The sequence below is a fragment of the Vulpes lagopus genome, chromosome 19 (assembly GCF_018345385.1).
Source record: "Vulpes lagopus strain Blue_001 chromosome 19, ASM1834538v1, whole genome shotgun sequence".
Lineage (NCBI taxonomy): Eukaryota > Metazoa > Chordata > Mammalia > Carnivora > Canidae > Vulpes > Vulpes lagopus.
In genome coordinates, this window is record NC_054842.1 from 8,727,737 (window position 1) to 8,753,047 (window position 25,311).

General features: G+C 40.3%; 1 protein-coding gene across 3 annotated transcripts in view; it reads right to left on the reverse strand.

The window, feature by feature from the left end:
* Positions 1-16,768: 16,768 nt before the first annotated feature.
* SCN10A (sodium voltage-gated channel alpha subunit 10) overlaps positions 16,769-25,311 on the reverse strand; it is an 89,961-nt gene continuing 81,418 nt past the window's right edge. For all 3 annotated transcript variants that reach the window (XM_041734229.1, XM_041734228.1, XM_041734227.1), the window contains 2 exons: positions 21,492-21,762; positions 16,769-18,529 (listed from right to left, as the gene is read on the reverse strand). In XM_041734229.1, the coding sequence (XP_041590163.1) occupies positions 17,319-18,529; positions 21,492-21,762 (1,482 nt within the window). In that variant the 3' untranslated portion in view covers positions 16,769-17,318. The remainder of the gene's footprint in view (positions 18,530-21,491; positions 21,763-25,311) is intronic.

Sequence of the window (25,311 nt, forward strand, 5' to 3'; positions counted from 1 at the left end):
TGGATTTTTGTTTTTTTGGGTATTGAGTTTGATAAATTCTTTGTAGATTTTGGATACTAGACCTTTATCTGAGAAGTCATTTGCAAATATCTTCTCCCATTTTGTAGATTGCCTTTTAGTTTTGTTGACTGTTTACTTTGCTCTGCAAAAGACTTTTATCTTGAGGAAGTCCCAATAATTCATTTTTGCTTTTGTTTCCCTTGCCTTTGGAGACATATCTATCAAGAAGTTGTTGTGGCTAAGGTCAAAGAGGTTGCTGCCTGTGTTATCCTCTAGGATTTTGATGGATTCCTGTCTCACCTTTAGGTCTTTCATCCATTTTGAGTTTATTTTTGTGTATAGTGTAAGAAAGTGGTCCTGTGCATTCCTCTACATGTGGCTGTCCAATTTTCCCAACGCCATTTGTTGAAGAGATTGTCTTTTTTCCATTGGATATTCTTTCCTGCTTTGTCGAAGATTAGTTGACCATAAGGTTTAAGGTCCATTTTTGGGTTCTGTGTTCTGTGCCACTGCTCTATGTGTCAGTTTTCTGCCAGTACCATACTGGCTTGATGATTACAGCTTTGTAATAGAGCTTGAAGTCAAGAATTGTGATGCCTCCAGCTTTGGTTTTCTTTTTCAACATTCCTTGGGCTATTCGGGGTCTTTTCTGGTTCCACGTAAATTTTAGGATTATTTGTTACGACTCTGTGAATAATATTGATGGTAATTTGATAGAGATTGTATTGAGTGTGTAGACTGCTTTGGGTACCAGAGGCATTTTAATAACATTTGTTCTTCTAATCCAGGACCACAGAGTGTCTTTCCATTTTTTTGTGCCTTCCTCAATCTTTTTCATAAGTGTTCTATAGTTTTCAGAGTACAGATCCTTTACCTCTTTGGTTAGGTTTATTCCTAGGATCTTATGGTTTTTGGTGTCATTGTAAATGGGATCGATTCCTTGATTTCTCTTTCTTCTGCCTCATTTAAGTGTATAGAAATGCACCTGACTTCTGTGCATTTTTTATATCTTGTGATTTTGCTCCATTCCTGTATCAGTTCTAGCAATTTTTTTGCTAGAATCTTTTGGGTTTTCTATATAAAGTATCATGTCATTTGTGAAGAGTGAGAGTTTGACTTCTTCTTTGCCAATATGTATGCCTTTTATTTGTTTTTGTTGTCCGATTGCTGACTTTTAGTTCTTTGTTGAACAACAGTGGTGAGCATGAATATCCCTGTCATGTTCCTGACCTTAGTGGAAAAGCTTTCAATTTTTCCCCATTGAGGATGGTATTAGCTGTGGGTTTTTCATATATAGCTTTTATGATATTGAGGTATGCTCCATCTATCCCTACATGGTGGAGCGTTTTTATCAAGAAAGGATGCTTTTTCTACATCTATTGAGAGGATCATATGATTCTTGTCCTTTCTTTTCTTTATGTGGTGTATCACATTGATTGATTTGTGGGTGTTGAACCACCCTTGCAGTCAGGAATCAATCTCACTCGGTCGTGGTGAATAATCCTTTTAATGTTCTGTTGAATCTTATTAGCTAGTATCTTCATGAGAATTTTTGCATCCATGTTCATCAGGGATATTGTTCTGTAATTCTCCTTTTTAGTGGGGTCTTTGTCTGGTTTTGTGATCAAAGTAATGTGCTGGCCTCATAGAATGAGTTTGGAAGTTTTCCTTCCATTTCTATTTTTGTAACAGTTTCAGAAGAATAGGTATTAATTCTTCTTTAAATGTCTGGTAGAATTCTGCTGGGAAGCCGTCTGGCCCTGGACTCTTTTTTGGGAGATTTTTGATTACTGATTCAATTTCTTTACTGGTTATGGGTCTGTTCAGGTCTTCTATTTCTTTCTATTTCAGTTTTGGTAGTTTATATGTCTCTAGGAATGCATCCATTTCTTCCAGATTGCCTAATTTGCTGCCATATAATTGTTTATAATATTCTCTTATAATTGTTTGTATTTCTTTGGTGTTGGTTGTGATCTCTCCTCTTTCATTTATGATTTTATTTATTTGGGTCCTTTCTCTTTTCCTTTTGATAAGTATGGCTAGAGGTTTATTGATCTTATTAATTCTTTCAAAGGACTAGCTCCTAGTTTCATTGATATGTTCTATTGTTTTTTTAAATTTCTGTATCATTGATTTCTGCTCTAATATTTATTATTTCTCTTCTGCTGGATTTAGGCTTCATTTGCTGTCTTTTCCAGCTCCCCTAGATGTAAGGTTAGGTTGTGTATTTGAGACTTCTTGTTTCTTTCTTTCTTTTTTTTTTAATAAGCAAGCAGCTTAATTTTTTTTAAAAGATTTTATTTATTTATGAGAAACACAGGGAGATTGAAAGGCAGAGACACAGGCAGAGGGAGAAGCAGGTTCCATGCAGGGAGCCCGATGTGGGACTTGATCCCGGGACTCCAGATCGCACCCTGAGCTGAAGGCAGATACTTTAACTGCTGAGCCACCCAGGTGTCCCGAGACTTCTTGTTTCTTGAGGAACACTTGTATGGCTATACACTTCCCTCTTAGGGCCACCTTTGTTGTTTCCTAAAGGTTCTGAACTGTTGTGTTTTCATTCTCACTTTCTTCTATGTATTTTTAAATTTGTCTTTAATTTCTTGGCTGATCCATTAACTCTTAAGTAGGATGCTCTTTAACCTCCATGTATCTGTGGTCCTTTAGAATTTTTTTCTTGCAGTCAACTTTAAGTTTTAAAGCATTGTGATCTGAAAATATGTATGGAATAACCGTAATCTTTTTGTGCTGGTTGATAACTGGTTTGTGACCCAGTATGTGATCTATTCTGGAGAATGTTCCATATGCACTAGAGAAAAATGTGTATTCTTCTGCTTTAAGATGAAATGCTCCTAATATATCTGTGAAGTCCATCTGGCCCAGTGCATCATTCAAAGCTCTTGTTTCCTTGTTGGTCTTCTGCTTAGATGATCTGTCTATTGCTGTGAGTGAGGTGTTAAAATCTCCTATTATTATTGTATTATTATCAATGAGCTTCTTAAACTTTGTTATTCATTGGTTTATATATTTGGCTGCTCCCAAGTTAGGTGCATAAATATTTACAACTGTTAGGTCTTCTTGTTGGATAGACCCTTTTATTATTATATAGTGTCCTTCATATTTTATTTTAGTCTTTGGTTTAAAATCTAGTTTGTCTGATATAAGGATTGCTATTCCAGCTTTCTTTTGATGTCTGTTAGTATGATAAATAGTTCTCTACCCCTCACTTTCAATCTGGAGGTAACTTTCGGTCTAAAATGAGTCTCTTGTAGGGAGCATATGGATGGATCTTGCCTTTTTTTTTTCTTAACCCAATCTGATACCCTATGTCTTTTGATGGAACATTTAGTCCATTTCCATTCAGATTAATTATTGAAAGATATGAATTCTGTGCCATTGTGTTACTTGTAAAATCGCTATTTCTGTAGATTGTCTCTGTTCTTTTCTGGTCTTTGTTACTTTCTGTGCTTTCTCTGTGCTCAAAGGATCCCTCTGTTCTCAAAGAATCTCCTTTAATATTTCTTGCAAGGCTTGTTTAGTGTTCATAAATTCCTTTAGTTTTTGTTTGTCCTGGAAACTCTTTATCTCTCTTTCTATTCTGAATGACAGTCCTGGTGGATCTAGTATTCTTGGCTGCATCTTTTTCTTCATTTAGCATACCTGTCCTTTCTGTCCTGCCAGGTCTTTGTGGACAGGTCTGCAGCCAGCCTTATGTTTCTACCTTTGTAGGTTAAGGACCTCTTGTCCCTGAGCTGCTTTCAGGATTTTCTGTCATCTCTGAAATTGCAAGCTGCACTATTATATGTCGAGGTGTTGACCTATTTTTATTGATTTGAGGGAGGTTTTCTGTGGCTCCTGGACTTGAATGCCTGTTTCCTTCCCCAGATTCAGGAAGTTCTCAGCTATAATTTGTTTAAAACTTTTGCCCTCTTCCTTCATCTTCTGGGACCTCTATTAGCTGGATATTTTCTCTCTTTATGGAATCATTGATTTCTCAAAGTCTCCCTTCATAATCTAGTTGTTTTTCTCTTTTCTTTCAGCTTCCTTATTTTCCATGATTTTATCTTCTATATCACTGACTTCTGCCTCATTTATCCTTGCTGCTAGAGCTTCCATTTTTGATGGTATCTCATTTTTAATTTTGGCCTGATTAGATTTTAGTTCTTTTAGTTCTATAATGAGGGATTCTCTAGTGTCTCCTATATTGTTTTTCAGGCCCAGCTAGTATCCTTATAATCATTGTTTTAAATTTTAGGTCAGACATCTTACTTATATCCATATTGATTAGATCCCTGGCTGTGAGTACTACCTCCTGTTTTTTGTTTGTCGTCAGTATATCCAGAAAAGAATAGAAGAAAGAGAGAGAGAAAAGACACCACCACCACCCACAGACATAATTTACAAAACAAACCAGAAGAAAACAAAAATGAAACAAAACAAAACAAAATAAAATAAAATGAACAGAAATAAAAATTTTTTAAATATATAAAATAACATATATATAAACAAATATTTAAAAATACTTTTAAAAGATTTGAAAAAAGAAGAATATGGCTGGAAAAAAACCCTGAAAAGGCCAAAGAATAATTTAAAAAACCCCATGAATGCTATATATTGTTTTCGCTAGAGCTGAAGTTTGCAGTTCTCTCTGATTGGTAAACTTGGTGCTAGCTGGTTCTTGCTGGTTTTCTGGAGGAGGGGCCTGTTGTGCTGATTCTCAGGTGTCCTTGCTCTGATGGAGCTGTGCCTCCCTTGCCAGGGGGCTAGGCTTAGTCTAAGTGGTTCTGGATTGTACTACATGGCACTGTTTTGCTTCCTAAAGGCTTTTAGCACCAATGTGGGGGATGAAAATGTCAACACCCTGCTCTCTAGCCCCAGAACTAAAATTTCGCACCCCCCACTCTTCAGTAAGCCCTCACAGAAAAGCAGTCAATCGCTCTTGTCTCCCTGGTTTCCATCCAAATTGTGTTCATCCAGCCCATGATCAAGCAATTTTATCTCAAGCATGTGACTGAATTTCAAGTGGCTAAACTTTATGGAATCCCTGTGAGTGGACCTGCACCATGTCTCCCTGACTTCTGCTGCTTGCTTGGCCCCTGCTTAGAGAGCAGTTGTGGGACCATGCAGAGGTTTGTGGTTTATGGCAACACACTATTGATGTTGCCTAAACTGGTGCCTAAACTCACTATTTTCAGCCAGCTTCCCTGCTCTGATGCCTGGGAACTCTGCCTTACTCACTTGTCCCTGTTCTTCTTGTGACCCCAGGGATCCTAAGACCACACTGTCCGGCCTGGGATTCTACCCCATTTTGCCACCTGAGCACCTTTAGGCCAGGGTATCTTCCACTGTAAAAAAAGTTCTGATTTTGTGTTCCACTGCTTATAATATTTCATGGTATCCTTAAGCTGGCTCCCTCCCCACTGATGATCCTCTGATATATTGCTCTGGATTCAAGTCTCTGCACCTCCTCCCATCCAAAAAGTGGTTGCTTTTCAATTTGTAGAATTGCATTATTTCTTTCCTCAGGTATCTGATTGATTTTACAGGTGTTAAAAATGATTTGATAATGATTTAGCTGAATTCTAGGGACCAGGTGAACTTAGGGTCCCCTACTTCTCCACCATCTTAACTCCTCTCCTTCTGGATAAATTTTGAAAGTAGAGTTGGCACAGTTTGCTTATCCAAACAGTCTTCAGTTGAAGCTGATGCAAAATTGGACAAAGTGCTGGGCTGTCTTTCTTTGGGAAGAGGGGGAGTGCAGTTGTATGTGGGATAGCTACATTATGTTAGGAAGGTATTTTTGATATCGCACATCTGAAAAGAAAAATGTATAGTGATATTGGGTGGCTCAGTGGTGGACAGGGTGGGTGGTTATTGTTTTAGCCTGTTCATCATCCATTCTTTCTTATGACCACAGAACTTTTATATTTGGGAACTGCTCGCAGCTCAGCTTGTGGCTTGAAGGGTAAGCATATGATCCAGAAATAGTCAATGAACATGTTTGGACACAGTGTTTGCTTAGGGAAAGGGATATGAAATGATCTGGGCCAGGGACATGCCTCACTGGAAATTTTACTAGAATTATTGGGAAAGAGTCATTTCCCTTCTGAGATCATGGATGTAAAGGACTTGCAGAGTAATCTTTTGCCACTACATGGAGGGAGCCTGCTTGAGAATGGAACCAATACAGAAGAAAGCAGAACCTGGAAGGAGGGAGATAATATCCTGATGCATCATTTGAGCTCCTGGATCCAGGTAAGCCTGGATCCAACTCTATCTCTTTGGCTTCTTGTTTAGTACATGAAAATATTTTTTCCTTCTCCCTATAAACTAAATTGGGTTGGATTTCTATCACTTGCACAAGTATAATAAAATATTTCTGTACTTATTAGTAAATAGCAGTTGCCTCAGGTGCTCCCTACCTCTTCCTCAGCTTCCCTAGTCCATCTTTTGGGATCTCCCTTTAGAATTTTCCTTGATGCAACAACTAACGGGTTAGTACCTAACAACATGGGGGGCTTCCACATTTAGCAATATGTCAGTTCTGGTTGGTGCCCTGTGCCAGGCAGGTTGTTAAGTATTTTAAGATCATCCGTAACACCATCCAAAAGAATTTATAGAGAAACAAAATTTTGTCCCCATTATGATCATATCGATCCTCCATTTCCTGCTATGCTTGGTTCACAATAGTTTGGTTACATTTGTCCAAATTCTTCATCATTTGCACATCTTCTTTGTCTTATGCATTTGCTATTGCTTTTCTCTAAAATTTCCTTTTTTATTATTCATTACAAAAATACCTCAGAGACATTGCTGGTTTGGTTCCAGACCATCATGATAAAGTGAATACAGTAATAAAGTGAGTCAAATGAAAATTTTGGTTTCCCAGTGCATATAAGACTTACATTTACACTGTACTATAGTCTATTAAGTGTGCAATAGGATTCTGTCTTAAAGATATTTATTGCTAAAAAATGATAAACATTATTCCAGCTTCCAATGAGTCATCTTTTTGCTGATGGAAGGGCTTGCCTCGATGTTGATGGCCACTGACTGATCAGGGTGGTGGTTGTCAAGGCTGAGGTGACGTGATGGTATCTTAATATAAGACAACAATGAAGTTTGCTGCATTGATTGACTTCTTTTTGTGAATAGTTTGTTTCTTTGTATTATGTGATAACTGTTTCAGAGCATTTTACCCATGGTGGAACTTCTTTCAAATTGGAGCCAATGTTCTCAAACTTTGCTGCTGCTTTATCAACTAAATTAATATAATATTCTAGATTCTTTGTTATCATTTCATCAATCTTCATAGCACCTTCACCAGGAATATAATCCATCTCTCTCTCTCTCTCTCTTTTTTTAAGATTTATTTATTTATTTTTAGAGAAAGAGAGAATGTAATGCAAGTGGCAGAGTGGGGGAGAGGCAAAGAGAGAGGGAGAGAATATCAAGCAGACTCCTCAGTGAGTGTGGAGCTTGATGCATGGCTCAATCACACAACCCATGAGATCATGACCTGAGCTGAAATCACAGGTCAGACGCTTAACCGATTGAGGCACCCAGGTGCTCCATTTTTTAAAAAAAGATTCATTTCCTTATTCAAGAGAGAGAGAGAGAGAGTAGGAGTATATTCCATCTTAAGAAACAATTTTCAGGGATCCCTGGGTGGCGCAGCGGTTTGGCGCCTGCCTTTGGCCCAGGGCGCGGTCCTGAGACCCGGGATCGAGTCCCACGTCAGGCTCCCAGTGCATGGAGCCTGCTTCTCCCTCTGCCTGTGTCTCTGCCTCTGTCTCTCTCTCTCTCTGTGCGACTATCATGAATAAAAAAATATTTAAAAGAAACAATTTTCAGGGCACCTGGGTGGCTCAGTGGTTGAGCATCATCTGCCTTTGGCTCAGGTCGTGAACCCAGGGTCTTGAGATCAAGTCCCATGTCAGGCTCCCTGCAGGGAGCCTGCTTCTCCCTCTGCCTATGTCTCTGCCTCTCTCTCTGTGTCTCTCATGAATAAATAAATAAAATCTTAAAAAAAAGAGACAACTTTCTTTGCTAATCCATAAGAAGCCTCTTTTCATCCATTCTTGTTTTACCACAAGATTGAAGCAATTCAACCCCATCTTCAGGCCCCACTACTAATTCTGGTTCTCTTGCTATTTCCATCACATCTGCAAGTACAACCTTCACTGAAGTCTTGAACCTCTCAGTCCTCCATGAGGGTTGGAATCAACTTTTTAAATTCCTATAAATGTTGACGTTTTGATCTCCTCTCATGAATCACAGATGCTCTTAATGGTATCTAGAATGGCAAATCCTTTCCAGAAGGTTTTTAATTTACTTTGCCCAGATCCATCACAGGAATTACTATCTATGGCACTGTAGCCTTACAAAATGTATTTCTTAAATTATAAGACTTGAAAGTTAAAATTACTGTTTGATCCATGGGCTGCAGAATGGATGTTGTACTAGCAGGGGTGAAGACAATATTAATCTTATCGTCCATCTCCATCAGAGCTCTTGGGTGACTAAGTGCATTGTCAGTGAGCAGTATATTTTAAAAAGAATCTTTTTTTTTTTCTCAGTAGGTCTCAACAGTGGGCTTAAGATAGTTAGTAAACTGTTGTAAATAGATGTGCTCTTGCCTAAGCATGTTATTCCATTTACAGAGCATAGGCAGAGTAGATTGAACAGCATTCTTAACGGCCCCAGAATTTTTGGAATGGTAAGTGAGCATTGGCTTCAACTTAAAGTCATTGGCTGCATTAGCCTCTAAAGAGAGTTACCCTGTCCTTTGAAGCCAGGCTTTGACTTCTCATTTCTCACCTTGAAAGTCCTGATGGTATCTTCCAATAGAAGGCTGTTTTATTTACATTGAAAATCTGTTGTTTAGTGTAGCCACCTTCATTAATTATCTAAGCTAGATCTTCTGGATAACTTGCTGTAGCTTCTACATCAGCACTTGCTGTGTCACCTTGCACCTCGATGTTATGCAGATGATTTCTTTCCTTAAGCCTCACAAATCAACCTCTGTCAGCTTCCGACTGTTCTTCTGCAGCTTTCTCACCTTTCTTAGCCTTCACAGAATTGAAGAGAGTTAGGGCCTTGCTCTAGATAAGGCTTTGGCTTGAGAGAATGTTGTGGCTGGTTTGATCTTCTGTCCAGATCGAGAAAACTTTCTCCGTAACAGCAATAAGGTTGTTTTGCTCTCTTATCATTCCTGTGTTTACTGAAATAGCACTTTTAATATCTTTGAAGACTTTTTCCTTTGCAGTCACAACTCGGCTGAATGATTGGTTTAAGAGGCCTAGCTTTCAGCCCATCTTGGCTTTCATCATGCCTTTCTCACTAAGCCTAATCATCTCTAGATTTTGACTTAAAGTGAGAGATGTGTGACTCTTCCTTTCGCTTGAGCCTTAAGAGGCCACTGACGCATTATTAATTGGCTTATTTTCAGTATTGTTGCCTCAGGGAATAAGGAGACCTGAGGAATGGGAGAGAGATGTGGTAAATGGCTAGTTGGTGGAGCGTCAGAATACACACATTTATCAATTAAATTTGCCGTCTATATGGGCACAATTTGTGGCACCTCAAACAATTACAATAGTAGCATTCATGGTCCCTGATTACAGATCACCGTAACAAATCTAATAATAATGAGAAAGTTTAAAATGTGAGAATTACCAAAATGTGACACAGAGACATGAAGTGAGCAAATGCTACTGGAAAAATGGTGCCGATAAATTTGCTTGATACAGGGTTGTCACAGATCTTCAATTTGTAAAACAGTATTTGTGAAGTGCAATAAAGTGATACACAATAAAACAAGGTATGCCTGTATTGAACTCCTACTCCTCCTTTTATAACTCAGCTCAGATAATCCAAGTCCAAGATAGAAACACCATGATTCAGAGTAGCAGATAGTAACTACTTCAGTGAAGAAGGAGGAGAATCGGAGCTAAGTCATTATTATTATTATTTTTAATTGTGAGATGTAACACACAGAAAAGTACATTGGACACACATGTTTAGCTTAACACTTAGTTATAAAGGCAACACTCATAAAGAGAACCACCTGGGTGATGAATTAGAACGTTGCCAAAGACCCAGTCACAAATGCCTCTTTCCCCCTAGTGGGAATTTATACCTGAACTTTATATGGTAATCTGTTTTCCTTATGCATTCCTAAATAATATATTTGCCTTTGTCTGTTTTGAACCTCTTTTAATCAGTATATGTAATTTTATGTCTGGCTTCTTTCACTCAATATTATGCTTCTAAGGTTCATCTGCAGACTTGTACAAAGCTATATCACATCCATTTTCATTACTGCATAAAATTACATTTATAAAAATACACCACAATATATTGATTTATTTTACTGCTGGTGGACATTAGATTATGCCTCATTTGGGTCCATTAAAAACAATGTTGATAAATTTTCTGGTACATGTCTCCTAGCGTATATGTGCATAGATTTCTCTAGGTTTCATATCTTAGAGTGGGAGACCTGAATCATGGGTATATGCATCTTCAAGTCTTCTAGTAAAGTTAAACTGTTTTTCAGAATGGTTGTGCCAATTCAATTACTTTTCAGTGGTGTGGTTCTTGTTGCTTGACATCTTTGCCAACAGTTGCTATTTGTTAGACTCTAACGCTTTGCAGATCTGATAGATGTGCAGTGGTATTTCACTATGTTTTTTTAAAAAAGATTTTATTTATCTATTCATGAGAGACACAGAAAGAGGCAGAGACATATGCAGACGGAGAAGCGGGGAGCCCAATGCGGGACTAAATCCCAGGACCCCAGGATCACACTCTGAGCCAAAGGCAGATGCTCAACCACTGGCCACCCAGGCTTCCCTATTGCTATTTTTCTAATGTGTTGTCTATTTTGTATCGATTTGTAGAAATTAATAAAATCTTTGAACATTAGACTTTTGTTGGTTCTAGATGTTTTAAATATTTTTTCCACTCTATAGTTTGCTTTTTCCACTTTTAATGATCGATCTATTTTGATGAACTGATGTTCCAAATTTTAATGTGGTCAAATTTATCAGTCTCTTCTTTATTCCAAAGTCATGTAGATGTTTTCCTTTATTATCTTTTAAAGGCTTTGTAGATTTGCCTTTCACATTTGTGTACATGTGAAGTTAATTTTAATTTTAATTTTTATTTATATATATATATATATACATTTTTATTGGAGTCAAGTGCCTCCCTCAGTGCCCCTCATCCAGTCACCCCACCCCCCCTGCCCACTTTCCCTTCCACTACCCCTTGTTTGTTTCCCAGAGTTGGGAGTCTCTCATATTTTGACACCCTCTCTAATTTTCCCCACTCATTTGTTTTATTTTTATTTTTTTATATGTGTATTTTTTTTATTGGAGTTCAATTTGCAAACATATAGTATACACCACTCATTTATTTTTAGGTACAGTTTTAGGTAAGGGTCCGATTTTGTTTTGTTTCTCATGAAAACACTATTGATCGACAACTCGTCACTTAGTGTAAATGGCGCTGTATAAAGCTTTTTGGTAATGTTGCACTTACGTGGCAGGCACTGTGTAACGACTTGTGTTTGTATGTGGATTTTGCCCTGAGACAACCCAAAATACATCCTCTACTTCCAGTGAGCAGCTCCCAGGAAGATACAAACTTCTGCTTTATGATGTATCCTATGTGTAGAGCTAGGCATGAAATAATTTTAGATCAAGAATTTCTTTGAGCTGAGAGTAAAATGAAGGAAAATCATGCACACATATACACATGTGGATGTACATATGGGGTTGAGTTCATCCTTATCTTCCAGTGTGTTTTCTAAATGTTTGCCAATTGAACCTGTGCAGATTTGTGTGTGTGGGTGATGGGAGTTGTGTGTTTATTTCCAGTGGGCCTGCTTGCAGGCACCTCGAAGATGTAGTATATCAAGTTTTCTGTCCTCTTACTGTTTCTTCCTAAGACCAGTTTGTTACTGTTCTTTTAGTATGTGTTCTCATAAACAGTGAACTTGTGTTAAAATAGGGCATTTTTTTTTCCTAATAAAATAAATCACTTTTGTGTTCTGTAAAAAAAACAAAAACAAAAAACAAACAAACAAACAAAACTATTGTCCTGGGACCATTTGTAGAAAGGTTATCTGTTTCTTGCTGCTATGTCAGCCATCTTTGTCATATATTTAGAGTCCACATATGCTTTGGCCTATTTCCTTCTGTTATTGATTCTCAGCTAAATCAAATGGTATCTTCCTCTTTCTTTTACAACATCCCCCTTAATATTTCTTGAAGAGCTGGTTTGGTGGTCACATATTCTTTCAATTTCTGCCTACATTGGAAGCTCTTTATCTCTCCTTCTATTCTGAATGAGAGCCTTGCTGGATAAAGTATTCTTGGCTGCATGTTCTTCTCATATAGGACCCTGTATATATCATGCCAGCCCTTTCTGGCCTGCCATGTCTCTGTGGAAAGGTCTGCTGTTAATCTAATATTTCTCCCCATCTAAATTAAGAATCTGCTTGTCTCTCGCTAAAGGATTTTCTCTTTATCTTTGGAATTTGCAAGTTTCACTATTAAATGTGTAGGTGTTGAATGGTTTTTATTGATTTGGGGGGGGTGTTTCTCTATCTCTTGGATCTGAATGCCTTTTCCCCTCCCCAAATTAGGGAAGTTCTCAGTTATGATTTGTCCAAATATGCTTTCTGGCTCTCTGTCCCTCTTGGCATTTTCTGCAACCCCAATTATACATAGATTGTTCCTTCTGAGGCTCATTTATTTCCCTTAACCTTTCCTCATGGTCTTTTAATTGTGTTTATGTTTTTTACTCAGTTTCCTTCCTTACCATCAACTTGTCTTCTATGTCGCTCTTTCCTCCACCTCATTAACCCTTATCGTTAGGACCTCCAGTTTGGACTGCATCTCATTTAATTGATTTTTTTTTCATTTAATTTATTTTTAATTTTGGTCTGGTTAGATCTAAATTCTGCAGTCATGAAGTCTTTTGAATCCTTTATGCTTTTTTCCAGAACCACCAGTAGCTTTATAATTGTGATTCTGCATTGGCTTTCTGACATTGAATTGTAATCCATATTCTGTAACTCTGTGGCAGAGAGTACTGTTTCTGATTCTTTCTTTTGTGGTAAGTTCTTCCTTCTAGTCATTTTGGTGAATGTAGAGTGGCTGTATGAGTGGGCTGAGTCAAGAATATCAACCACGACCTAAGTAAATTTCACTCTAGATGATACTTGGGTCGCCTGGGTGGGTCAGCGGTTGAGCGTCTGCCTTTGGCTCAAGTCTTGATCCTGGAATTCCCAGATCGAGTCCCACCTGGGCCTCCTGCATGGAGCCTACTTCTCCTCCCTCTGCCTGTGTCTCTGCCCCTCTCTCATGTCTGAGGGGGCAGAGGGAAGGAGGGAGTAACCTCCTGAACCTGCAAAGACCTTTAGAGGAAAGACAGGAGCTGGTGTATTCAGTAGAAGAAAAAAGCCAGTTCCAAACCACATAAGGCAGCTTGTTCCCTTGTTCTATATTCCTCTTTTATCTTCTTTCTTATCTTACTTGTTTTATTGTCTATTTATTAGCATATTTCCCCCATCCTAGTTTGGAATATACTGGTTCTGTTCTGCTAGTGGCAATCCTAGCAATTAATTCATGAATTCTTAACTTATCAAAGTCTAATAATAATACAAACTTTTACTTTCCTTCTGAATAAAAGCAAAGCTTTAGAAGACTTACTCAGCTCACATTTTACCAACTTACATACTATTGTTGTCTAGTACTTATCTAGCATTTTCATTGTTTTCAATAGAAGGGGTGATTTAAATAACCTAGTTTGTCACTGCTGGAAATCTTTAGATTAAAAAAAAATTTTTATTAAACCTCAGCCTGTGTTCACCTCCAGGCTAAGGATGTGTCTTACTAATTTTACATCCTCAGTGCTTAGGAAAGTGATCTCACCTTCGTCTTAAGGCAAACACTCTAGCAAACCTGCTAGAGGCTCTGCCTGTATCTATCCATTTGTGTTGGCTGAATGTTCTTGAATGTTCTTGGCCATCTATGTCTGTGTATTACACAGTTTAATGCATTAAAATTTTATTTATTTATGAGAGAGAGAGAGAGAGAGAGAGAGAGAGAGAGAGAGGCAGAGGGAGAAACAGGCTCCATGCAGGCTTCATGCAGTCCCCGACATGGGACTTGATCCTGGGTCTCCAGGATCAGGCCCTGGGCCCAAGGTGGTGCTAAACCACTGAACCACCCAGGCTGCCCCAGTTTAATGGATTAAAAAGTAAGGGTAGTGTTTATGATGGAGAAATTTTGAGGATCCTGCAGGTTCCAGATATTTATACAGTCAACACCACTGTTCTATCTCTCATTTCCCTTCAGCACTTAGGTATATTCATATAATCTGGGTCAGAGAGATTCTACTACCATCTTCTATGAGTGAGGCTGAGAAGCTAGCTCTGACTCTCCATCTGCCCTGGACCTCTCAGATTTGCTCCCACCTTGTAATTGTACCAGCGGGTGAACTTTGGAACTAGGTCTAGTGAAATGTTCAAGGGCTAAGCCCACATTTGCATTGAATAAATTTCTGAAAACTCTGTGCAATGCAAGCTGGGTATATTGCATCACTTTTCTAGTGGTTCTCATCATAATTTGGGAAGTGCATCTGTATGGAAGAAAATGTGGGGTGTGTTAGTTTGCTAGGGCTGCTGTAACAAAGTACTTCAAACTAGGTGGCTTAAAATGACAGAAATGTATTCTCTTCCAGTTCTGGAGACCAGAGTCTCAAGTCAAAGTCTAATAATAGAAGTATCAATAAAGTATTGATAGAGCTATGTTGTCTCTGAGGGTTCTGGAGAAGAATTTTTCTTTGCCCTTTTCTAGTATTTGGTGCTTGCCAGCAATACTTGGCATTCCTGGGCTTGCAGCCACATCACTCCATTTTCTGCCTCTGTCTTCACAAAGCTGCCTTCTTATTCTCTGTGTGTGTTTTCACATGACATTCTCCTCCCTGTGTGTTTATGTCCAAATTTTCCTCATGTTTTAAAGACATTCATCATTGGATTAGGGTCCACTTAAATCCAGTATGATTATGTCTTTCTTTTTTAAGATTTTATTTATTTATTCATGAGAGACACACACACATAGAGAGAGGGAGAGAGAGAGAGGGGGGGGGGCAGAGACACAGACAGAGGGAGAAGTAAGCTCCATGCAGGGAGCCTGATGTGGAACTCAATCCCAGGACCCCAGGATCACACTCTGGGGTTAAGGCGGCGCTAAACCGCTGAGCCACCCAGCGTGCCCCATGATTATGTCTTAATTTGATTACATCTGCACTTTATTTCCAAATAAGGCCACATTTGCCAGGATCGTGGGTTAGAACTTCAATATATCTTTTTTTGTGGGGAGGGGTGCACAATTCAACTTACCGCCTGGGGTAAAAAATGTATCAAGAATATCTTTGAGAATGATATCATCTACTTAAAACTAGCCTGATGATTTGGTACACTTCATTCTTTCACATAACATATAAAAATAAGTCAGTCCCCAAGATCTCTGTCTATCCAGCTATCTTAGATGACATTTTCACCAATTGCATGGGATTTAGATGTTGAAGAAGTGGCGCCATCAATATTTGTGTTCCCTTATTCAGTGGAACCAGTGAGGAAGAGCTATTTTGTTGAACTCATCCTTAAGATACAAACCACTCATCTGGAAACATCTGATTTGTACTGGGACAGCCCGGCTCTCAGCTATTCCACCATTATCTTATTAACTTGTATCTGTGGGTGCTGACAAACCCCAACAAACATATCAACAGCCTTTTTGGTCTCTGATGGACCAACAGTGACAGAGAAAGGAGATCAAGTTCTCAGAAAAATGTGTACCCCTGAGGCCTGTATGGTGGTCTAGTTCCTAAGCTTTGTAATTATGTAAATGGGAAATGTTATGAAGTGATCAAATATATATATCAACAAATTGACCTGATCCTTGTCATTGTGGCAGAAAATGTTCCAAAGGCTAATAGAAGATCATGGCTGTCATTAAGATCCTTTATGTCCTATGTTGTCACACAAACTCCTTGCTCTCCTTCATCTTAAGACCCACCACATTCTTTGGCCTGAATATTCTCTTCTGACAACCCTTTCTCCATTCACTGCATAAACCCAATTAATCATTTGGGGCTTAATTCCCATTGTCTCTTGTGCTTAGAGTGTACCTGTCATTTGATAGGTACTTAATAACATTTGTAAGATGTATTTAAGAAAATATTCAAAATGTCCCTTTTCTTTTGCTTATGCTAATTATGGAGTCTTGGCCCAAGGGGAATGTGAAAACTTTCCTTCTTAAGGTCTGACTATGAGAGGTGAAACAGATTCTGGAATGGATCAAAAAGTTGCCTCTTTAGCTACAGGACAAAAAAGTCTGACCACTATAATTTCAGGGGAGAATGTTTTCTTATCTAAATTGTCACAGAGCACCAATGGGTGCAACAAAAATGCAAGGCTATAGAGAGTGTCCATTTTGTCTCGCATCTGCCACCAATTTTACAACTGGGGAAACTGAGATTCAGAGGTGGAAAGAGTATGGTGCAGGTAGCATGGCAATTGGTGGAGTACATAGGATTAGAACAACGTGGGATAGTGGTCCTTCCTGCCCTACCCAGATTCAAGCTCAAACTGCAAAACAATATCAGGAATCCTGAAAGTGAAGAAGTGATTTATGATACCTGTCAGTTTCACATAATTAAAAAATGACACTTTAAGATGTAACATTGGTCTTGATATACCTCTAAAAATATTAATTTTAATGGATATCTCAAAGTTCTTTCATGACATAGAACACAGGTGTTACCTTGGGCAGGAGCAATTGTCTGGCAGCTCTCAACATGCAGTCATGCAAAATCCTAAATAACATTGTCAGTTTCTGTTTGGGATTCACAGAAGACTACCTTGGACCTTCAGCAACATCCTTACCATATATCTTTGGAAATTCTGGTCCTGAGAAATTTGTCACCGTAAATATAAGTTCTGGTCACAATTAAAATGAAAGGACCAGGGACATTTTCTGGAAAGTAAGAGATACATTATTTGATACTGAAATTCAAAAGGGTAGTCACAGTGGAGATGCTCTTGGCTTCTGACTCCTATTGGTTTTGAGGGCTTCTCCAAAGGTGGGCACCAATTGCATTCTTTGCCCAGTTCTGATACTGTGACTGGTGGCATGCATTGGTGAGGTGGTAGCTGGTTGCCACCTATAGTGGGAAAGAGTTATCACAGAGCAGAAGTTCACATCAGAACTGATTAGGTCCATACTAGAGTGTCCTCACTAGGGCCCAGGAGCAGTCACTTTATTACTGGTACCTTCATCTTCATTCTGCATTGAGCTAGATGTGCTCATGTTGATTTGATCACTAAGGCCTCTAGTGACACTGTCATAGGATGGTGGGAAAGATGCGGCAGATGCAGTTTCAGATTTGTCTGGGAGTGCACAATTTTCATTTACCATGAATTCAACAAAAGCTTCATCTGGGGGTGGCACAGCCTCCTCTGCCCTGGGCACAGCTGGGGGGTTGGAAATTGTCATGGAGCGGTGTAGCACATAGCTCCGATAGGCCTTTTGAATGACAGTAGCTGAAATGTCTTCCTGCTTCCACCGGAGGGTGGTTGCTATTGGTTCATAGGATGTTTTTGAGACATTAGTTGCCATAAACTTCTCTTCAATATTCGCCTTCAGAGAATCCAACTCTCCGGATTCTCCCAGAACATTCTTAGTGAAGGCAAAAAGAATGTCCAAACAGTGAATCTTATCTCCAGGGACCAAGGGCAGGTCCATCTGGATTAATATATTCTGATTGGGTTTTGGGATTCGCAGGGGGCCAGAAAGGGTGTCTGCAAAGTCTGAGAGGGCAGAAAAGGTAATAAACTGAGTGGCCTCTGGGTCAAACTTCTCCCAGGTCTCATAGAACATGTCGAAGTCATCCTCACTCAGAGGTTCACTGCTCTCCTGTGTGGCCACATTGAAGTTCTCCAGAATCACTGCAATGTACATGTTGACCACAATGAGGAAGGAGATGATGATGTATGTGGTGAAGAAGAGGATGCCCACAGCTGGGCTCCCACAGTTCCCCCGGGAGCCATTGCTGTTGGGCAGATTGGGGTCACAGTAAGGGGGCCCCGTGTTGAGGATGGGGCTGAGGAGGCCATCCCAGCCAGCCGACGTGGTGATCTGGAAGAGGCACAGCATGCTGTTGGCGAAGGTCTGAAAGTTGAACATGTCATCGATGCCAGCTTCCCAACTTACATGGGGGAAGCTAGCCATGCCGAAGATGGAGTAGATGAACATGACAAGGAAGAGCAGAAGCCCTATGTTGAAGAGGGCAGGCAAGGACATCATAAGGGCAAAGAGTAGTGTGCGGATTCCCTTGGCTGCTCGTATAAGCCTGAGGATGCGGCCAATTCGGGCCAGGCGGATGACTCGGAAGAGCGTTGGAGAGAAGTAATTTTCAAGTGACGTAAGTATTACAGAAAACACCAGGCCTTTAGAAGAGAGGGAAATGATCTAATTAGTACTTGTAAGCATGAGCCCTGACAAAGCTGGCTGCAATCACAATCTCTCGTCTCGACTCTATATGGATCTCCATGTGAGCATCTGTATTCAAGGACCCTCTGAGTGTTGTACAGTGGTTGGCATAAAGTAGGGGCTCAGTACGTGCTCACTGCATAAATCTTTTCTCTGTCAAGTAAGTCTCACCCTTCTCACCATGTTCTTATCTTTCTTTCCCTCCACTTGGAATGTCTTCATCTTAGTCAACCTCCATGGCCAAAGCCCTATCTTCTGCAGCCTAGTTTAACTGGAAGCCACTGCACCATATTCCACATGTACACAGTCCTTGTCTGTTTCTGTCTATGACACAGGCCCTACTCTTCCCTGAGGATTCAGTCTTGGGACATGACTTCTCCTCCACCTTTTCTTGGTGCTCTGTGAAGGCCAGGATCCCCTGTGATTCATCTCCCCATCTCCTACTGTGAAGATTGACTCAGTTCCTGGCACATTGTCCTGTGGATAATTGTACAGAGCCTGGCATTAATTATAAAGGGGCTTGAAGAGTTGGGCAACTTGCTGACAGCTAAAGCAGAATAGCTTTGAATGGCCAGCTGTCTGCATAATGGCTTTTACTTGTTTCCTCCATCTCCAGCTGTGTTTGAACTCTATGTTAGGGCCTGGAGATGGGCATGTTTGGGTCAGTTATGGCCCTCCCACCCCTCCATCTATGAACAAAGTTGGAAAGATAAGGAAGGTATATATCTTGCTATATGATCTAATTGGAAGATTTGTAAAGCTTGATCTTGGGGATGCGGATGCCTATTGAGACCATGAAAGATTAGGTGAGGCCTTTAGGTAAGACAGGATTCAAAACCTCTCAGGACAAATGGTGAGGGGTGTGGTGGCAAGCTCTCTCTCCTTGCCAGGGTTCCCTTGACCCTCTTCCCCTACTTGTCTTTTGTCATATGAATATGGGTGGTCACAATTTGTGTTGGAAGGAGGAAGGAAATGGGATGAGATTTGGGAAGTAATGATAATATTATATTATAAAATCTTTATGAAAGCCCCTCTCTTCAAGCGAGTTTAACTGGGATATTTTTCCAAAGCATGAGGTATGTTATGTGTCTATATAATCTACTAAGATCCTACCAGCCAACCAGTCTACATAATAGTTCAAAGGAGAGTGAGTCTTCATACTTGTAACAAATAGATACTCAATACATGTCTTGCTGGTGGGAAGGAATAATGGGGGAGAGGGAGGACAGAAGGATGAAGAGGTGGGTTCTTCCAGTTGTTTTCCAACTGCCTCTATGACTGATTTCTAACCAGTGGATGCTGTTGCTGTGTAGGTCATAGGAACTGGTAGTAAAGGTGTCCCCATCACAGAATGGAGTACTTTGAGTATATTTTATTTCTATAGCGTTGATATGGAAGTCACATAAGCAAGCTCTTTTCTCTAAAGTCAAAATGACCTTTAGAGTTTCTCACTTTGGAAAGCAAGCAAAGAAAACAAACCTCCCACAAGAAACAGCAGCAACAAGGAAACAAAACAAAATAGAAAACAAAAATAAACATCCCAAACAAATAAACACAACCCAAGTCTGTGTTTCAGGAACAGGGTGGGGAGATTGATTAAGTGCTGCCAAGTTGTATTTAGATGCTGTTAGCTCTTGACAGCAAATCAATGGAAAATTAAATCCACAGCTATGCTCTGACATGAAAAGTAAGCAGGTCATGATATAATAGTTAAGTATATATTTATAATGCAAAGTAAAGCTGGTGCACTGGGATTTGTAGGGCCAAACTTCGCCTAACCCACAAGAAGGCCAAGGACATTCTCTTTGTTGGTGGAAGGCAACTAATTTGTTAGAAGAACATTAGCCTGGTCTAAATTCAGCTCTGCCCTTTACAAACTGTATGACCTTGCATAACTTTCTTAACCTGTAAGGCTCAGTTTTAAATGTATAAAATGAGGAAAATAATACTCCTAGTATTGTGAAGATCCAAGAGTCCTAGACCAGTTCTCCGAAGTTAGCAAGCACGAAACTGTGGTGGCTACAGTAGCCACCTACTTTAGCTTCTGATCTTATGAGTTTTCTCTGAATACCCATTGGCCCCCAAATACTGGACCTATTACTCAAACACCCAGACTAGGCCCTAAGAACATTGATCTCTTGGCATTGATTCTTTGACTTTTCTATCACTCACATTCCCTAAGTTGACAGTATATAAACATTTTTAATTATTTTATTTTTATTTTATTTTTTTAATATATAAACATTTAATTCCCGATCCTTGACTTAAGAATCTCCTTTGAACACTCTTAGTCTTTCCTGACTCTTCTGGCAACCACTTTTTTTTTTTTTTTCCGAGAAAGTATTTAATGGGGATCCCTGGGTGGCGCAGCGGTTTGGCGCCTGCCTTTGGCCCAGGGCGCGATCCTGGAGACCCGGGATCGAATCCCACGTCGGGCTCCCGGTGCATGGAGCCTGCTTCTCCCTCTGCCTGTGTCTCTGCCTCTCTCTCTCTCTGTGTGACTATCATAAATAAATAAAAAATTTAAAAAAAAAAAAAAAAGAAAGTATTTAATGGCTCACCTCACATCATACCACCATTCTCTTTGAAGACCATCAAGATAAAGCCCACTGGAATCTCCATCATTTTATATTCTCTGGAGGAGTGATTGTCCCTATCAGCCCCAAAATTCAAGCAGTGGGCTATGCACACAGTTGGTGCCTAAAAACACTTGGAGAAGCCCAATGGAAACTCTACATTTTACTGAGAGGACAAGGGGGATTTTAAATCTGTTACTCCTGGAAAGCAGCAAATACTGGGCTCCTCTAACATATAATGTATATGAAAAAGTTTGTTTATTACCCTCTTAGTTTTGAGAAAAACAGCCCAAACAACCCCAAGCAGAGGCTGGGCTTCCCCACAACCTGTAAGCCCACTTACTTCCAATGGAGAGGACCACAACAATGAAGTCAAACACATTCCAACCATTGGTGAAGTAGTAATGCCGCAAGGCAAACATCTTCATGACACACTCGCCCGTAAAGACAGCCACAAAGAACTGGTTGATTTTGTTAAGAATTTTTGTCTTTTCTGCACTCTGCTCATCAGTCTCCACCATCATGGTGATCATGTTGAGGCAGATGAGGACCATGATGACAATGTCAAAAGCTTGTTTGGTCACAATGTCAAAGACAAAGCCCTGGTACTTGTTCTGAAAAAAGAAAAGATGGTTCATCAGTGCCTTTCTGGTCAACATACATAACACATCTGGAGAGGCTGCCTCCTTCATCAATGGATTTCTAAAATCTGTCTCTTATTCTCCTCACAGCACATCTAAACAGAAGCCAAGTCCTGTCCTTACTCCTTCCAAAATCTTATTCTTAGTTGATTCTACTTCAATGCTTCAATCCAAGTCCTTGTTGCTTTTCCCATCCCCTTAAAGTCACCAGGCACTATTTCCTTGCCAGTGGACCATTTGCAAGCCCTTCCCATCCCCTCTCTGGGCTATCTAAATCCCAGTAGTTTTGAGTAATCCATTTTTCTTAAGCCCTACCTCTTCCAAGGAGATCTCCTTAATCACCAATCACATCACACCACATTGCCTGTTTCTTCTCCCCCATCCCCACAGCCTTTATAGTCAGTCTTGAGTTCTAGCATTTCATGTGTGCTTCTTCTCTTTCTACTAGACAGTGAGCTCTTTGAAGATGGGGTCATGTCTTATTTATCATTGTGCTCCCATAGTGCGTGCATAGCTTGAGTTCGAGACTGCAAACTCAGTGGCCACTCATTTCCCCCCACTCCAGTTACCTCAGGACAAGATGGTGGGCCTGGAGTCCTTCTTGTTTCTCACTTTAACATCCAGACCTTTGCTCCTACTGCATCTTGCTCCTCCTGTCATCTAGGTAGCCCACCTTCACCTCTTTTTTATGGCTGCCACTTACAAACCTCCTGGTCCCTTGGCTTCATTACTGAGGAGTGAGGCTTTTGGACAGATTCCCCACTTTTGGTAGTAACCTCTTGGTTCCTTAGCTACATATCTAAAGACCTAGCTGTTCCTAGCTTAAAGAAAAATCTTCCTGAACCTTACTTACATCTCCCTCCAGCTACCACCCTACTTCTCCTCCTACTCTCATAGCTAAGTTCTTAAAGGCATTTTGTGCAAGCACTGTTTCCCACTCTCTCCTCAACTTTCACCAACATGGCTTTGGACAAAAGCCTGCCACTGAGATGGTTCTTGTTAAGATCACCAGTGACCTCCAGAATGTAAGTCCAAGGATATCCATTTGGCATTGTTTGCCACACCTGCACCTTGGAACTCTCCTTTCTTAGTTTCTATCATGCCTTCTTTTCTTGTTTTTTTTCTTGCCTTTCTGGCTATTCTTTTTTGAGTCTTCTTTATGCAGCCCTTAGATGTTAGAGCATGTCAAGTCTCAGTCCTAGGCACCCTTTTCTCTTTACCTTATTCTCTCTCTCTTAGGAATCTCTCCAACCAGTGAACTGGTATGTGTGGTTTTTGCTAATTGTTTTCCTATGTCACAGGACTGTAGTCTCTTTGAGGGAAGAAACTTTGTATGTGTTGCTCACTGCTCTATCCTCAGTGTCTGAAGAGTACCTGGCATGCAATAGATGCCCAATAAATAGATGAATGAATGGATGACAGAATGGACAGCTCTGAATTACCCACACCTCAAATAGAAGGCCACTCTATTGTATACAACAGGCATTACTGAATGTATACTATATGCGGGGCTCTGCCTGAGTAGAGGCAGAGAGGAACCTGTCATGAGTCCCATCAGGGAACTCACAAGAGCAGCAAGGTAGACAGAGGGGAGAAAGGCTGTGACAGGGGCTTGGTCTTGCTTTCTGCTTCCTGATGGGGAGAGGTTGCTCCCTGTGGGGGTAGAGCAAAGAATCAGACCCAAGTGGGCCTGTCTTTGGGCATAACTGCTGGTCCGTGTCTTTTCTGGAGTGGGAGGGAGACTGAAGAGCCACTAATAACTTCCATTTCATCACTGAAAATGAGGAAAACACAAAGGCATCTTCATGACCACACAACTTCTAATTAAACAGAGCAGGTGACAATATTACTAAGTTATAGGCATTGAGTTTTCCCTGGATATTTGCATGCTGGGGAATGGAGCAGCTTGCTGGCTGCTCTTGGCTTAACCTGTGGGCAGGGATCACTCCTTTGCAAACCTCAGTGCTCTCAGAGACAGAGTGGGTGACTGATGATGCGATATTCTAGAGCTTATTATTTCCTTATAAAGTGAAGTATGTGAAACCTGCTTTTAGTAATCTTTATAGCAGGGAATGTTATAGAATAAAATTTCCCAGTTTCGTGGAAGCTGTAGTCTTTGCTATGGATGCAGCATAAAATTTAGAACTTGAGCTTTGCCAGTGGTGAGGGGGAGTGCGTGTGTATGTGTATCCCAGGTTGGCCCTGTTGTGAAATGGCACCCATCCACCCGTGGGGCAGAGTTCCTGTGTCAATGCCCAGCTTATCTGACCTGTTCAACCTGTTGGAACTACTAAGGGAAGAAGGTGAGCATTCTAGTGCCAATAATCTAGGTAAAAGAGAGCTGGATCTGGGAAGGTGAATCTTAGGTAGGAGTGGCAATTTATCTTTTTGCTTGGGTTTCTTTCTTGGCTCTGGACTCTGTGGAAGGCAGATGATCAGGTTTGTCCCAGTGGGTGGTGGGTGCCAAGATGTTGCCTGCCATATGGATGCCAGCCAGGAGTGAGGATGGGCCAAGGCTTGTGGGCCCTGGAGAGCAGCCATATGCAGTTGCTGCTTGGGCCCTTGCTTGGGCCCTGCTCTGCTAGTTTCCCCTTTGGGACCTCTAAGACTTCAAAGTCTTATTGAAATGTTCCAGCCTTGCCTCAGCTATGATAAGGGGAACAAAGGGAAAAAAGTGTTGGCTGTGCTTGGAACAGAGTATTAAGGAGAGAGCCATATTCCTCTATTAAAGCTAGGTCAATTACTGTATTGATAATTAGTAATACATCGCCTGCCCATCCAAAGGGATGATGAATCTCAGAAACACACTTGGGCTGTGAGGTCTCACTTCCCTTATCCATGTGAAGGGCCTCCTTTATTGCCAACCTTGGAGGATCTTTGTTATGGTTTAAATAGGAGAAATTGTGATTTTTGTCATAGGTCTTTCTGCCCAACCATTGATTTCCACTCCTATTGTAGTACCTGGAATTTCAACATTAGGTTCCTGCCTTCGTATTAAGATAATGTCCTCCAAGTACCCACCATTTGCTTCAACGTGGATGGAACTGGAGGGTATAATGCTGAGTGAAATAAGTCAGTCAGAGAAGGATGATCATCATATGGTTTCACTCATATGTGGAATATAAGAAATAGTGAAAGAGATTACAGCAGAAAGGAGGGAAACTGGGGAAAAATTAGAGAGGAAGACAAACCATGAGCGACTCCTAACTCTGAGAACAAACAAAGGGTCGTGGAAGGGGAGAAGGGTGGGGAGATGGGTGACTGGGTGATGGGCACTAAGGAAGACACTTGAGGATGAGCACTGGGTGTTATACTACATGTTGGCAAATTGATTTTAAATAAAAAAATTTTTTTTAAAGATAATATCCTCTCCAGGGTCCTTTTTTGAAATACAGCTTATCCTATTCATGAAATTGTCCTCCTTGAGAGGAGAAAGCTATGGTGGCCTGTGAGATTGATTGATAAAACGGGAATAGCTGAGATATTATAGAGAGACTGAGCAGTGCATAGAGCAAGGTGCCA